At 40.8% G+C, this 16,868-nt stretch overlaps 1 protein-coding gene across 1 annotated transcript in view; it reads right to left on the reverse strand.

Annotated features, from left to right (window-relative positions):
- Positions 1-16,868, reverse strand: part of SNX31 (sorting nexin 31) — a 63,737-nt gene that overhangs the window by 3,199 nt on the left and 43,670 nt on the right. The window contains exons 10-13 of the mRNA XM_057308124.1: positions 15,056-15,259; positions 8,937-9,050; positions 6,015-6,092; positions 151-207 (exon numbers count right to left, since the gene is read on the reverse strand). Coding sequence (XP_057164107.1) covers positions 151-207; positions 6,015-6,092; positions 8,937-9,050; positions 15,056-15,259 — 453 coding nt within the window. The remainder of the gene's footprint in view (positions 1-150; positions 208-6,014; positions 6,093-8,936; positions 9,051-15,055; positions 15,260-16,868) is intronic.

The following is a 16,868-nucleotide window of genomic DNA, read 5'->3' on the forward strand; positions in this document are numbered from 1 at the left end:
TCCAATTGGCCCAATCCTATGTGGAGGAGCTTCTGAGAAAGAAAATTCTGGCTTACTCTTAAAAGTAGAATGACTCCGGTTACTTAATGGGGGAAAAGGACAGATTTATCAAAATTATAATGTATCAATTACATAATTTTACTCACAGACCTGGCTTTGTTGAATGTGGTGTTTTTTACTTTTGCCTTGTTCTGGAACTTCTATCTGCTAAATAGATGAGTAAAATGTCAGTCAGCACAGCCTGGAGAAGCAAGCACACAAATAATCTATTTAACTAGCACATTTTCCCTTCCACCATAATCCTCTTAATGGTCTCGAAGGCTGCCAGTCAGCAGGCACACCTGCTTCCCGTCCGCACATCCCCCTTCATTTACAAACGCACAAACGGTGCAGAAATTGAGCCCCTAAAAGTGAAGTGAAGCTTCATGTTTAACAGTGGTGGTTGCCTATAGATTTTGGGATTTAACACAGCTTCTAAAAGGACTTCACGTGAAATGAACTCCAAAATCCTGAAATAATCCGCAGAGCCCCAATCCATACGCTGAATCAAAGCCAAATGGGGCTTTGATTAATCAAAAGACACCAAGGATCAAGTGAAGATCAAACGGGAGCTCGAGACGCTTGAATACACCTCACGTACATCAGGTACACTTAACATAACAGTCAGGGTCCTGGCAGAAAACAGATGGCACACTCCTGAGGAGCGTTCTTTAAAAAAAGGAACGATTTAATGGAGGTGTGGACAGGATTAAAGTGAGTCAATGGGGCTAGCCGTGAGGGGCTGGAGGGTAATTTTTACCACTCCTAGGCCTGAAGGGGCCTGGGGAGCAGCTGGTATTGGAGGGGTGAGAGCTGCGGAGAGGAGAGGCCACCTCCAGGAGCTTGGCCCTCAGCAGAAGGCTGTGTCGACTACAGAGACCCAGCAGGGACAGAACTGGAGAAATAAATCCCTCAATCTCACTTTTCTTCCATGCTCCATCCAGTCTCGCTGGGTTTTCCCATGGGTGACCCCAGTGGGAGTCCTGAGAGCAAGATGGCAGCACACAGAGCTGAGTGTCCAGAGCACAGAGCGGGGTGGAAGAAAGTGGACAGGGAACCGGGAAAGGCAAGCAGCGTCTGGCACGCCAGGAAATATGACCTAGGCAGGGCTCAGGAGGAAGAGTTCCTAGACTCTTCTTCGAGGAAAAGAACACTCTTCTTAAGCAGCTAGCATTGTGTGTGGGTCTCAGCGTATCACTCTATCCCCGTAAATATCTCCTTCCTAATTGCCTTTCTCCTCCAACAAATAAACTCCTTGACTCTGGATCCTCGAGTTTCCAACCACTGTATGGTAAACAGAGTCATTTGTAAATGAAAGAATGAGGTGTGAGTTAATTAAGTTGTTTCTTATTGCTTATTCTTCATGAGAACATAGAGAGGAACATTTCAAAATAAGTGGGATAAATAACATGACACTGCAAGAGCGTTGTCTTTTAACTACAGTTAACTTAATATTGTTATAAAATAGACTGCTTTGAGGGATGCAAAGGACTTCCTTTAGGTTGGTATTAATAGAAATGTTCATAACTTTGAAGTATCGCTTAATAATTTTTAAAAAGCAATTATTAGGGATGCCTGGGTGCCTCAATCTGTTAAGCATCTGACTCTTGGTTTTTGCTCAGGTCAGGATCGCAGGGTGGTGAGATGGAGCCCCGCATTAGCCATGTGCTCAAGGCAGAGGCTGCTTGAGATTCTCTCCCTTTCCCTCTCCCTCCCCCTCTGCCCCACTCCCAGCTCATGCTCTCTCTCTCAAATAAATAAATAAAATCTTTTAAAACATCAGTTATTAAGTCTTGGCAAATGAGAAATTAATGCTCTGTTGCCTTACGTGTTTTGCTATAGTATGACTGTTACTGCTTACAACCTTACATTATAACTCGTAAGTAGCCTTGTGCAAGCAAGTACAGAAGTTGGCAAAAACAGCTCAGAATCTTTCTCTCTCCTATTCTCCTTCACCTTCATCCCCTCCCTATGTCAAAATAAATAAAACAGAACCCACTACAAATGTTAAGCAATTTCTGATATAATCTATTTCCTTGACTTACTTGAATAAGGGCTTTAAATATTTTATATACTAGGGGGAATAAAGTTGGGAGGGGAAGAGAGCAAATCCTTTTGACATAATGCAGTATTCCTATACCTTCTTCTTTATCAACAGGTAATTTCTTTTAATAATCTAACTAATTATTCCCACATAGTAATTTCCCCTTGGTTCTCTAAAATTTTGTCCACCTGCTATGCTCAGACCATTCTCAAGTGGGCTGTAATATATCTGTACTTCTGCTGCTTTCTAGACAACAGCAACTATTTGAAGGCTGACATTCCTGGGACATCAGATAACACTGCCCTTGCTGTTTCCCCTCCTCACCTGTGACAGAAACACACTTCAAAGCATGATCTCTGAGCCCAGTGGCCTTTTACATGGTCTGATCTTGCCCAAAATGAAAGAGGAGTGGAGAGAAAAATATATATAGTGATGGTAGTTGGCATTGGGGGTGAGAGGTATGAGGCAAACAAGAATCAGAAAGCCATTTGTTCTTTGCCATTTTCCAGAAAACCAATTTAGAAATTCAGAACCACTTTTTAGTAAACTTAAGGAAAAAATATACAAACTAATAAAACAAACTAGGTATGGATTATTAAAAATATAAATTGTTTTTTAATTCAGAAAATTAGTCACTATCTTATTCATGATACCTCTCATATATTCAGATTATGGTTCAATATACAAGATAATAATAATGATATACTTTCAGAAACTCATTAGGAACACATTCATTGCATAAAATACATCTGTTTTCTTTTCTTGATGTCTTTTAGATTTCTTTCAATGGCAGAGATTGCTGGTAGCCTACTCTATTATCCATTCTGCCCTTCTTCCTTAGTAATACCACCCAAATTTATTTGGAGAGACAACATACCCTGTAAAAAGACTACCTTTATTAGACTCCCTTGCAGGTAGGTGTAGGCCTGTGGTGTGACTAACTCTTGCCAATGAGCCCTAAGCCGAAATTCTGTGGGACTTCAGAGACCCTTCCTTAAAGAAAAGAGATGAGCCATTCATACTTCCACTCATACTTGCTGCCTAGAATGTGGATGTAATGACTGGAGCTCCAGCAGCCATGTTCAACATGAGGTAAAAGCCACACACTAAAGACAGCAGAGCAGAAAGGTCTCTGGTGACATCATGGAGCCACTATCCCAGCCCTAAATTGCTTACCCTTGGGTTTCTTTTAGATGAGAAAGACACAAACTTTTATTTTACCTAGGACCCCTCTTCTGTCTTTTGTTCTTCATTATATATAGCCAACCCTACTACTAACAAATACACTTCATTTTTACATAAAATTATTCCTAAAATTTTGTTCAGTTAAAAGGAGCAAATAATAACAAAATTTATTTATTAAAGGTTTTTGCGTAGGAGCATAGCTCTAAAAAAGAATGTTACAACTTTTTCCCCTTCTGGTTTGCAGTTAATACTGCCATTAAGACTATAACATGAAGGACACCTGGGTGGCTCAGCGGTTAAGTGTCTGCCTTTAGCTCAGGTCATGATCCCAAGAACCTGGGATTGAGCCTCGTGCTGGGCCCTACTCAATGGAGAGTCTGCTTCTCCCTTTCTCCCTCTTCCTCTGCTCACGCTCTCTTTCTCTCTCACATAAATAAATCTTAAAAAAAAATGTTACATGATTTTGTTGTGTGTTTACATTTTTTAGCGCATTTATTTGACTTTAAATTTTAACAATCTCTTCAGAAATGGTTCAAGTCTTACCTGTGAAAGCATTGCCTAAAGATAAGTTAATTAAGTTAGCACTAAATTTCTTCTTTCAAAGCCTTTCTTCTTCTTAGTATAAAATAGTACTATTTAATCTGCTTCTAGGGACTATTTGCTTTATTTATGGGGTTCATTTGGTTAAAGTTTCCTTAATTTCTCTCCCCCTTTCCAGATTCATGATTATCAAAATCTTGGAATCTCTTCTGCCTTGCAAAATAGAGACCCCTGGATCCTAGTCCATACAAGCCTTTTATAAGTGATACGTGTCAGTTCAGACTTTATGTGTTTACCTAGAAAATGAGTGCATGTCACAGTCATACATTTATACGGCTACTTTAAGTACCACAAAATGACTCGTTCTGTTCATCTGTGCTTTGTGAGGAAGCCCAGAACTCAGTATACATTCAAAAAGCTGATCTGTCTGCTCTTTTCACTTTCTGGGATCTCATTCTTCCCAGGGGTTTGTAGATGAAATTTCACGTTGAAATGTGAACTATCCCTACAACATCCCCTTGAAAACCCAGGGTTTTTGTTTTGTTTTTTTTAATTTTTTATTAATTATTTTAGAGAGAGAGAGTGAGAGTGAGCAGGGGGAGGGTCAGGGGGAGAGAATCTCAAGCAGACGGCCCCCCCTCCCACTGCTGAGTTCAGAGACTGATGAGACACAGGGCTCGATCCCAGGACCCCGAGATCATGACCTGAGCCAAAATCAAGAGTCGGACACTTAATCAACCGAGCTACCCACATGCCCCAAAAACCCAATTTTCCAGAGGAAGTTTCTTAACTTTTCTTTCCAATAACCAAACTAAGAAAAAAAGAGAAAAAGGAGTTTGTGGAACTAAAACTTGTTAGGTATTTGGATTAAGCAATGCACTATTGACTAATATGCTGATTTCACTATCGGCCACGGGAAAGGATAGGTTTCAATTTGTGTGCAAATCTAAAGAATGTAGTTAGTGTGGTTGTTTTTTTTTTTTTTTTTGAAAATTTTAAATAGGTCACTACCTTCTATTATTTAGCAAACTCTAGCTATTCATTGTACAAGTATTTCCTGCATCAAGTAGCTTACATTTTATTCAGCCACATTTGAGAGTCCTTCTCTCTTTTAATGGGACTACTTCAGCTAACTACTTTTTCTTCTTCTTTATATGTGTATATATAATAATTGGAACCTAAGGGGGTCCATCCTGCCTAAGAGGTTAGATTTTATGTCTCTTTAAAAAAGAGCACCCATAATTCTTTGATGGCTTTGATCTGCTACTCTATAGTACATTTTGAATTGTTTGAATACCAAGGGGCAGCAAATTTTATTTTCCCCAGGAAAATATTTTCAGTTCTAGAAGAAAGAGAATTAAGGACAAAATGCAACTATTTTCTCAGGAAAAAAAAGCTGCAAAATTTAATAAAGAGCAATGTTCAACGAAAGATGTCACCCATCCTCTTATAAAGGACTCAACTTAAATGATAACATTAGGGAACATTTCCAAATGTTTTCTGTTGCATTTTTAAAGATCAGTATAACATTCTGCAAAAAAAAAAAAAAAAATGTTTATAAATGTCAACCAGGCACTAGTATTTGTAATCATTTTCAAAACTCCAACGGTACTGTCTTATTTGGGGTATGCTTATACCATGATGGTGACAAGTCAAGTAGGAAAGTTTAAAACCTCAGTGTCTCTGTACAGCCTGCCACCAACCTTTTCAATGAGTTACTAGGCCGTTATTGAAGAGATACAGACTGGAAAAGCAAAGTTTAATTTTACACTGAGAAAAATTTATAGCCTTGAGAGCTTTTACTCTATGGCTTCTTTCTACTGCTAATGGCATTTTAATTTGGCACAGTGGAAGTATCGAGAAACTGTGAGTTCCTTCTAAAGACAAAATTATAGAGCTTATTTAAGTTCATCGCTGCCGTGTTAAAGACCTCTCAGGATCCTGACTTTATGATGTAGTTTTTATGGTAAATCTGGAATCTTCCATTTGGGGGAAAGCAGAGATACAAGAATACAGAGCCATGTAAGGACACTTCTCTTGGAAAAATGGCTTGAATTCTAAAGACTGAGCTCTTTAGAGAAGGCAGAGGGGCTCACTTCTGGGAGGTTGGGTTCCTCCCCGGAGGACCAGAATTCATTCCTGTAGGTTAGTGTTGGCTGAGGGTGGGAACTTAAAGTGAAAAACATACACAGTTAAGAGCACTTACCATTTCTGGATTCTCTGCAGCTAGCTTTACCATCTTTTCTGAGATCATCTTTTTCAAGCAGCTACTCAGCAAAAAAGCCTAAAGAATCCAGAAATAAAGAAGTCTCTCAACTGAAGAGATCTTGTCTTTCTTCCCTCCTCACACCACAAAGCAGATTTTGAACTCAGCTCTCCAACAGCATGCCTTTAAGAATTTAGATTTCACCTTTAATTTCCATAAATTTGCATAAGATGCAATTAGCAAGTAGCCATACATTTTCTTAATTACATGGATGTACTTACAGTAACTTTTAAAAAAGACAGAGAATCATTGCATTTACTAATCTCTTCCCTCTTAAAACTTCCCCTTATTTTCTCCTATTACATTGTAAGCAGCTCATGTTTTACAAGCAACAAATAATAAAAAGTGCTTATTATTGTAACCAAATCAACTGACGATGGCCGATCTTACATTTAATTGTATGCATAATTATTGAGAGACATATTACTAGGCATAGATATTAACCTGTCTTTCTGAAAGGGGTATTAGCACCTTATGGCTTTTATTGAACTAAAAAAAAATTGTTTTTCACCACTTTCTTATTTTCCTGGCATCTTTAATCACTCACTTTTAAAACTGCTGGTTGCTCCCAGTACCACCTGCGGCTTTTTGTTGGCTCATCGCTGTCAGTGCCAAGACCCACATTAGACATCCTGCTACACAAAACTGGGGTTTCCTTTTTCCAGGATCTTCACTCCACATGCCAATTTAAGTTTCCCTACAATTTCCCCACTTGTTCCTTTCCCAGTAATCCTCTTTCTCTTTGTCTTGCTCTCAATGCTTGGCTTGTACTTTTCTCTTTTGGCCCTACTAAAGTTTGAGACAATTAAAGCTCAAAGCTTGAAGTTATAGGCCCTTAACATAAATTTATGCTCAAGGATGGTCACTGCACTGAAGGGAGGGGGTGATGGAGAGGAGGAGAAAGGAAAAAGAGAAAACCCAGGTTGGGATGGTAGCCAAACAGAGACTCTCAGAGAATGGGACATAGAAAGTAGAATTAGAGGGAGAATGGCTACATATGGATGGCATCTCAAAGTCTTGCAGGATTGTAGAGCTTGACCAGAATTAAATTTATTTAGGAGGAGAGAAAGGAGGTAGAAGAGAAGAAAGGCACTGCTACCAATAAGGAAAAGAGTAAAAGACGTGGGATTTACGTACACAAACAAATTTTGATTTCCTGGTTTAGCTAAAAACTAACCCTGTTTATCTGTGCATATATATAACCTACCCAAAACCAGGGTATGGAATAGTTAAACATTATAACCTGAGTTGATAGAGCTTAGAAGGGTGTTTAATAACACCCCACAAGACGTGGACCGATTCCATATTCCATACAATGTCTACAGATATGTAGGTTAAGATTCAGCTATAAACCAGGTAAGGTTTATTCAATATAAAGGCAGTGAGCTATTGTGTAAAGGGTCTAGAAAATATTGGGGTCCAAGCCCTCATTTGTAGTTGCAAGGCACACAGCCACATTTCTGCCTTTTGCAGAAGTAGCTCTTGGGTACATATCAATAAACCCACACTCCAAAGGAAATAAGACCTTACTAGGAATCCTTTAAAAGAATGTTTATTGCACTCTCTATAGCGGCTTAAACTCATTTGGTACAGACTAGATTAAAAGACCATAATAAAATTTAATTACTGCATTTAGCATTCTGGGCAAGGGTAGGTGGTTTCACTGCCAAGACAGATCTGCATCTCTCCAAGTGACTGCAAACCATCCCACCATTTCCCTTAAGGATGTTTCATATTCAAGGTGAACCTGATGGCCCATTTCTTTAACCTAGAATTTGGTTTAGCACTTCATGTGTTTCAGAACACCTTGGTATCTATTATCTCGTGATCACAACTATAGTAAAAGTAGAGAGTCTCAGGGAGCTTTGGTTACCTGAAACCAGAATTCTCCATGGAACTTTGCGTGACCACCAGTGACTTAAGTTGAATGAAATGCTGATGCAAAGATTACTTTGATATTTTGGTTTCGCTTTAGAACATTTGTAGCTTTGATTCCTATTTAAAATAGCTTAAGTTATTTCATAGAATTTTTCAGCTGAATTTGGTGTTTAGAAAATTAAATCTTTTTTAAAAAAATTTTTATTCCAACTTTAATTATAAAGCCATGGAAAACCTGGATAGTTGGCTGTCCAACAGTCTCTCCTCTCCTAATAGAACCTTGATTTCATCTGATGACAAAGTGCCCAGCTCACCCTTACTCTAAGCTGATCATGAACTCTGTTCTTTTTTGCTAAATACTTGATTCCCAGACTCCCTTGCAGCTAGGAGTGGTCATATCACTCAGTTCTGGCCAATGAGACATAATGGGAAGTCTACTGGGGGCTTCTGAGGCAAAGCTTTTCCCGTCCAGATAACAGGGATGTCAATCGTCTACCTCCAGTATTCTTGTTGAGTGAGATAGAAATCTGAATTGTCTAAGTCAGAGGTCCATAAATCCAGCCCCTCACTTGTTTTTATAAATTTTTATTGGCAAACAGCTGTACCCATTTGTTCACATATTGCCTGTGGTTACTTCTGTGGTATAACAGAGTTGGGTAGTTGTAACGGAGACCAGATGGACCCCCCAAACTAAAACATTTACCATCTGGCCCTTTGAGAGAAAGTTCACCAGCGCTTTGTCTAAGCCACTCTTAGTTGAGTCTTCTGTTATTTAGTAACTAAATTCATCTCTAATTGAAATGAAGGCCGTGGTGACTAGTAAAATAAACAAAAAATAAACAAAATAAACACTGTTATAGGCCAAAGTGAATAGCATCTTCTCATTACTCTGCTCCGGTTGGGTTAGGGCAATGCGCTTTGTTCACCCCAGCAAGCGAGAGGGCGTTTGAGTGCCGGTCCTCATGCTCTGCCCTGACAGCTCACCTGCTTGGTGTAAATTACAAACCACTGCCAACGACTCTCTTCACTAAACTGAAAGCTGAGCTCTAGGTTTTGGTTGAGAGTTCGCTGCGGTCCATCCATATCCAGCAGAGTTCCCTACAGAGAAAAGACAGTATTTGATGTTCAACAGAAATTTAAGCAGCTCTTAAGTGCTGGGCAAAATATCAAAACAAGCAGTACTGCCACTTACCCCCGAGAAGCTGTCAGGCCATGAGGGGCTATGAAAGTAAGTCACCACAGTTTGGTATGATAACTATTAGAAGGGAAGCAGACCCAGGACGGTGGAAGGAGGTAGGATGGGCACCTCGTTCAGACTTGGAGGGTCAAGGCAGGCTCCCTGAAGGGGGTGCTACCTGAGCAGCAGAAGTAGAAACATCCCAAGTCGTTGTTGTGGGGTTTTGGAGGGGGAGCAGGGGCGGTGACAAGTGCTTCCCAGGAGAAGGAATAACAAGTGCAAATGCACTGAGGCACGAGGGGACTGGCACACTGGACACATGGCAAAGGATGGCATGTGGCCGAAGCGCAGGCTGTAAGGCAGGCAGGGCACTGAGAGAAGAGGCTCGCAGAGGCAGCGTGGGGCCAGGTCCTGGGGCCCCGGAGGAAGCAGCTTTGATTTTTGCTATGTAGCATCCATCCTTTTTTCTCCTAGTAATGGAGTCTCAAATGCCTGTGGGGAAACCTTCTCTTTTGCCCTGTGCCAATGTAGGTAGGACTATCAGGGGACGCCGCCCTCCTGAAGGGCAGGGCACGTGACCCAAGTCCAGGCCAATTGGACAAATGCCCTCCATGCCCCTTTTTTGATTCAAGAGTGGAGATCCAAAGAGCAGGTCCGGAAAAAGAGTTCCTTGTTTCCTAGAAACCTTGAGCTCCTTTGGTTCTTGACTTTCCTAAGCCCCTGTCTCCATCTTCCTTTGAGTCAGTGGGTTATTCCATACCCCTCCAATAAATCCCCTTTTTTCACTAGAGCCAGAAGTGTTGCTTTCTATTGCTGGCCACCAAAGAGCCCTAGCTGTTACAGGTTTGATAAGCTAAGTTAAGGAGTCTGAACTTCATTTTGAGGGCAACAGGCATGCATTCACTGATTTTAAAAGCTGGACAATAACACGATTAGATTTACATTTTAGAAATATTAATCTGACAGCATCAGGGTGAAAAAATGAACTGAAAAACGGTTCTTTTTCAGACATTGAACAACATAAAATCCAGGATTATTAATTAACCCAGGGAGAAGGAAAACAAATGAGGTGAGCCCTACAGCTACCTAGCTTACTGCCTGGAGTTTCCAGGAGGCAGTGCAGGGAAGGGAACTCAAACAGAGCCCAGAGATCTTGCTGAGTTGAGGAGAAAGAGATGAAAGTTTGAAGAAATTGAGTTTAGAATATGTGGGGCAGAGGATCACAGACAAAGACTCTATGCAGAATAAGAGCTCCAGAGAGCTCTTTTCAGATCTTTGGCTGAATAACATCTGTGCATATGTGGGGAGAACGCTCACACACCGCTGGTGGGAACATAACATGGAGCAGACTGGTTGGAACATAGTCGGGAAGTTCCTCACAAAGTGAAACATGGAATCCCCACCATGGTACCAGCAAGTCCACTCTTAATCATATACCCAAGAGAAATGAAAACCTATGTCCACACAAAAACTTGTACACAAATGTTCATAGCAGCATAATTCATAACAACCAAAAGAGAGAAACATTAATGAATGAATAAACAAAATTTAGTAATATCCATACAACAAAATATTACCTGACCATGAAAAAGATAAAGTGTTGATACACATTATGATAAGGGTAGACCTTGGAAACATTATGCCAAGTAAAGGAAGCCAATCACAAAGATTATATATGATCCCATTAATCATGAAATGTTCAGAATAGGCGAGTTTATAAAGACAGGCAAGTGAGTGGCTTCTTAGGGCTGGTAGGAAACGGGGGATAGAGACGTGAACTAAGGGGTATGGGACTTCTTTCTGAGGTGACAAAAATATTCTAAAATTGATTGTGGTAATGGACTGTGAATGTATTAAATATCCCTGAACTGTACACTTTATAACGTGAATTGTATGGCATGTGAGTTATATCTTGATAAAGCTGTTACAAAGGAAGGGAATGATGGTGTAGTACTGGGAGAGGGATAGACACATGCATCATGGAACAGAATAGAGAATCCAGAAATAAGTCCACACAAATATGCCTGACTGATATCTGACAAAGGTGCAAAAGCAAGTCAGTTAAAGGACAGGCTTTGCAACAAATGGTGCCAAGCCAGTGGACTTCCACAGGCGAAAAACAGAATGTCGTTCTGAGTTTCACACCCTACTTGAAAACTAACTCAAAAATGAGTCATGGACTTAAATGTTTGACCTATAACTGTAAAACCTTTAGGAAAACACTCTTAAGAAAAAATTCTTCAGGATCCAGGGTTTGGCAAAGAGTTCTTAGACTCGACACTAAAAGTGCAATCTATAAAAGGAAAAACTGATGGATTAGAATTCATCAAAATTAAAAACTTTTGCTCTGCCCTGTTGAGATGATGAAAAACTATGGAGTGAGAGAAAATATTTGCAAACCACATATCCAACAAAAGACTAGTAACTAGAATATATGAAGTACTCTCAAAACAACAGTAAAAAAAACCCAAAAAACACAACACAAAAACAACCCAAACAATCAATTAGAAAATAGGCAAAAGATATGGAAGAAAACATTTCACCAAAGAAGATATACAGATGGCAAATGAGCACATGAAAAGACGGTAAACATCATCAGCCAGGAGGGAAATGCAAATTAAAATCACGACGAAATGCCATTCCACACTTTTGCAAATTGACTAAACTAAAAAACAGCGACAACACCAAATGCTGATGAGGATGCTGGGAAACTCCATCACTCACGCAACACTGGTGGGAATGGAAATTAAAATTAGCACAGCCACTCTTGAAAACTGTTTGGCAGTTTCTTAAGAAGCTAAGCATGCAACTTCCACATAACCCAGCAATTGTACTCCTGGGCATTTCTGCCAGAGACATGGAGATTTGTGCTCTAAAACATACATATGAATATTTATAGGAGTTTTATTCATAATAGCTAAAAACTGGAAACAACCAGGTATCTTTCATTGGGTGAGTGGTTAAATAAATCTTGTCCATTCCATGCCACGGGCTACTGCTCAGCAATAAAAAGAACCAAATTACTGATATATACAACGATCTGAATGAATTACTAAAGAATTATGCTGAATAAAAAAAGCCAATCCTTAAGGCTACATATGATTCCATTTAGAGAACATTCTTAAGGTAATCATTACCTTGTTTTTGTTTTTATTTTTGCCTCCTAAATGCAGTCAATTCTTATTATTCACAGTAGTCCTGTTGTATAGTCACTGTAAACACTGCATTACTGAACACTGAGCCACTGCTCCAGGGGAAATGCAGGGTTAGGTTTCCGCAAACCTCTGGTCACAACATTCTCATCAACCAATCAGTACATAGCCTTGTTTTAGGAGTGTTTCTGTTGTTGGTTTTTTTTTTTTTTAACTGTTTTGTTGAGGTGTAATAGATGTAAAAAAAAAAAAAACAAAAAAAAAACAACCCTGCACATATTAAATGTATACAATCTGATGAGTTTGGACATACATTCATGAAACCATCACCACAATCAAAGTAATGAATATATTCATCACTTCCAAAAGTTTTACATAACACTCCTGAAATGACACAATTATGAAAAAAAAAAAAACCAATAAAAGAGATCAGTGGTTCCTTGGGGCTAAGGAGAGGTGTGGCGAGAGAAAGTGGGTGGAGCTATAAAGGGTCACCGTGAGGGGTTCTTGGGATGATGAAAATGTTCGGGCTTTTGCTTGTATTAATACCACTATTCTGGTGTTAATGTTGTGCTACAGTTTTGCAAGATGTAACTAACAACTGGAGAAAAGTCGGTGAAAAGTACACAGGATCTCTGTAGCACTTCTTACAACTGCATGAGAACCTACAATGACATCAAAATTAAAAGTTTAAAAAGAATCAACTGCTTAAAAGCTAAAATAATTATAATGTAGCATGAGGCTTATATATGTAGAAATATGGTAATCAATATCACAAAAGGGGAAGTAGAAGTACACTGTTGTTACACTTTTTGTGAAGTGTTACAATAATTAAAAGTGGAATGTAATAAGTTCAAAAAGGACATAAGAAAGCCTAAAGTAACCATAAATAAATGGAAAGGTAGAGCGAAAAAATAAACAATGGTGTAAATAAATGGAAAAATAAAATGCTTAATCAAAGGAAGGCAGGAAAAGAGGGGGGGAAAACTGATAAACCTCAAAGAAATAGACAAATCCACAATTAGGTTTGACGGTTTTCCCATTCCTCTTCTCTCAGTAACTGACAGAACAAGTAGAAAACGTACAAGGACACAGGACAGCTGAAAGCTGTCAACTGCTTGACCTAATTGACACTTACAGAATACTCCACCCAACAGTGGCAGAATGCACATACACATTCTTTTCAAGTGTACATGGAACATTTACCAAGACAGACCAGATTTGGGGCCACAAAACAAGTTCCTGTAAGTTTAAAAGACTGAAGTTATATGCTGAAAATGTCAAGATTGCTGGTTTGCCATATAGCAGGTGGTAGAAGTCCTATTTACCAAAATGGGGAACACAAGAGGGGAGGTCTCCAGGATGGGCGGGAGAGGGCAAGGATGTGTCTGGTTTGGAAAAAGGCTGCGTTTGGGATGTCTGTGAGACACCTGGGGTAGATGTCCAGAAGGCATTAGGAAATACTGGACCTCTTGACAGGGATGTAGGCAATTGAATTCAGAGAATATGTACAGGAAATATGGAAATGGAACCCCAAGGGAAACGAGCACTTCTGAAGTGCTCAGAGGATGGGGCGCCTGGATGGCTCAGTTGTCGTTAAGCGTCTGCCTTCTGCTCAGGACGTGATCCCGGCGTTCTGGGATCGAGCCCCACATCAGTCTCCTCCGCTGGGAGCCTGCTTCTTCCTCTCCCACTCCCCCTGCCTGTGTTCCCTCTCTCGCTGGCTGTCTCTCTCTCTGTCAAATAAATAAATAAAATCTTAAAAAAAAAAAAGAAGTGCTCAGAGGAAGAGGCAGCCCACAAAAACAGGGGAGGAAGGAGAGGGAATTCTGAGAAGCAAGAAATGGTTGAAAACACCAAATGCCACAGAGAGGCCCAGTATTGTGCCAACTAAAAAATCCCCGTGGATTCCATGGATTTAGCGACTGGGGGTCACGGTTGCTCCAATAGTGTTTGTTCTCTCCTAGTTAACCTCGGTTTCCTGTGTAAAGGGGATAATCCCCCTGAGCTCGCTGAGTTATTGCAAGAATTTAATTAAGTAATAGATGTGGCAGTACCCAGAACAGCATCTGATACGAAGCAGGCACTCAATACATCTGATCATGGGGTTTCCTCTGGGAGGAGATGGCAACGTAAGTTTGATGCTGGGGATCCTTAAGAAGAACTCTACTGGGGACTCCTGGGTGGCTCAGTCAGTTAAGCGTCTGCCTTTGGGTCAGGTCATGATCCTGGAGTCCCAGGATGGAGCCCTGCATTGGCCTCCCTGCTCAGCAGGGAGTCTGCTTCTCCCTCTTCTCCTTGCACTTGCTCTCTCTCACTATCTCTGTAGCTATTTCTGTCTCTCTCAAATAAATAAATAAAATCTTTTAAAAAGACGACGACGAAGAAGAAGAGCTCTACCGGTCAGCGTCCAGTTTGCAAGGGTAGAGATCTTGTCAGTACCAAGTCTGTATAAAGCACTCCATAAACAATAGCCATTGTTTCTACCTGCTGTATTCCTATAGCCAGCTTCCAGCCAGTAGAAAAGCCTGTTGTTGCCAAGTGGAAAGATGGGTGTCTCTACTGCTATGGATGGGACACTTGTATCAGACAATAGACAGGTTTTACCATTAGGAGATGCTTCCTGTGGCTTCAGTGCCGGTCCACTCAAGGGAGTGATGAAAATGGCAGACCGATCTCCCTACTGCCAACTTTGTCATCCCAAGACAATAGGACTTTTAAACCACGGGTAGAGACTTTAAATCATGGGTAAGGCAAAGTGCCAAGATACTTACAAGGAAAGTGACCTGCCAGCACTTCACTCTGTTCATCTGGAAAACGATTTCCTGAGTCTGGTTGTCAGGCAAGGTTATGCAGCAGCTGATCTCATTATTGCCAACCGAGAGGACGACCCCACAGCCTGGTTCTGGGTAGTCACAGGTACACGGATCCAGCCGCAAGTACCCATAGTGCCGGACCTCTTGGGACAGCTCCAGAAACTGCTCCGGGGGTGAAGGTGGGGCAAAAGAAGCAAAAGACTGCTTGAAAAAGATGACAACCTTACGTCAGAAGCTACTGCCATTCTAGTGGAACACATGGAATCGAGCCCCCCAGTGAAAGCGCCTTTCTTCTGGATGATACGAATGGAGACAATGTCCCTTGTGCTTCCTGACAATAAGGCCTGGGGAAGTTCATGGTATGTCCTGCCAAGACTGAACCATTTCTGCCTCATTCACCATTGTGTCTCCACTCCTGTTACAGTGCCTGGTACATAGTGGGGACGAAAATATTCAGTCAGTGAATGATGAATGGAGAAGAATAGAGTGAATCAAATGAGTAGTAGATAGGATCCTATCTCAATGAATTACCACAGCAAACTAAACGAAAAGTGTACATTTAAAATGCTGTTTGGGGTGCCTGGGTGGCTCAGTCTGTTAAGCATCTGACTCTTGGTTTCGGCTCCGGTCACGATCTCAGGGTCCTGGGATCAAGCCCTGCATCGGGCTCTGTGATTAGCACAGAGACCACTTGTCCCTCTCTCCACTCCTCCCCACCGCTCACACTCTCTCTTGCTCTCTCTCTCTTAAATAAATAAATAAATAAATAAATAAATAAATAAATAAACTCTTTAATAAATAAATAAATAAAATGCTGTTGGGGCACCTGGCTGGCTCTGTCAGTAGAGCATGCGACTCTTGATCTCAGGGTTGTGAGTTCAATCCCCACACTGGATGTCGAGCCTCCTTAAAAAAGATGTTATTTTTTTAAAAACAAAGCTGAGGTCTATGTAGAAAGAAAGTAGTTAATTTTTACAGTCTGCTTTATATGATGGTGGTATGAATTGTCAGAGGAAGAGATTTTGCAAATGGCAATGAAAGAATGACTCTGCTTTCTAAAAGTGTCAAGAGAACACTTTTATGTGACTTGTAAGGTTTAGCTTTCCCGTCTGCTTTTTTTTTTGAGAGAGAGGAGAGTGGGTGGGGGGGCAGAGGGAGGGGGAGAGAGAAAATCTTAAGCAGGCTCCACACCCAATGTGGAGCCAGACATAGGGCTCTATTTCACAACCTTGAGATCATGACCTGAACCGAAATCAGGAGTCGGATTAACGACTGAGCCACCCAGGTGCCCCCTTTCCCTCTGCTTCTAACTTGGTTTAAGAAAAGAGGACAGTTTTAGCTCATACCTGTGGTCCAGGCATCTTGTCCTGACAACATCTATCCGGGCCTTTTCGTTTTTGTAACAAAGCGTCATTATTAACCATTGCTTTTTAATAAGCTCATATCAGTCTGAGGACCTCTACCTGGTTCTTCCAGCTTTCACCATAGTCCTGCCTGATGCTGTGTGAGATGGGCGTAAAGAAAAGGGAGTTCTCACTTGAGCACATGGTTAAATCAGAGAGATCACTCAGTGACGATGTGGCACTTTCCAGATCCTTTTTTGAAGGAAGGCAAGTCCTTTGGAGGACTATATGAAGCATTCTCTGATAAAGTGAAACCGCCCCGACATGAGCAGCAAGAGACAGGGGACTATTACTCCAAGGCGGGAGAGGTATTCTAGCCACACATCGTTGTACCAGCTCATTGTGCTGGGGTCCATGCCTTCAACTGA

Source organism: Ursus arctos, unplaced genomic scaffold (genome assembly GCF_023065955.2).
Source record: "Ursus arctos isolate Adak ecotype North America unplaced genomic scaffold, UrsArc2.0 scaffold_6, whole genome shotgun sequence".
Lineage (NCBI taxonomy): Eukaryota > Metazoa > Chordata > Mammalia > Carnivora > Ursidae > Ursus > Ursus arctos.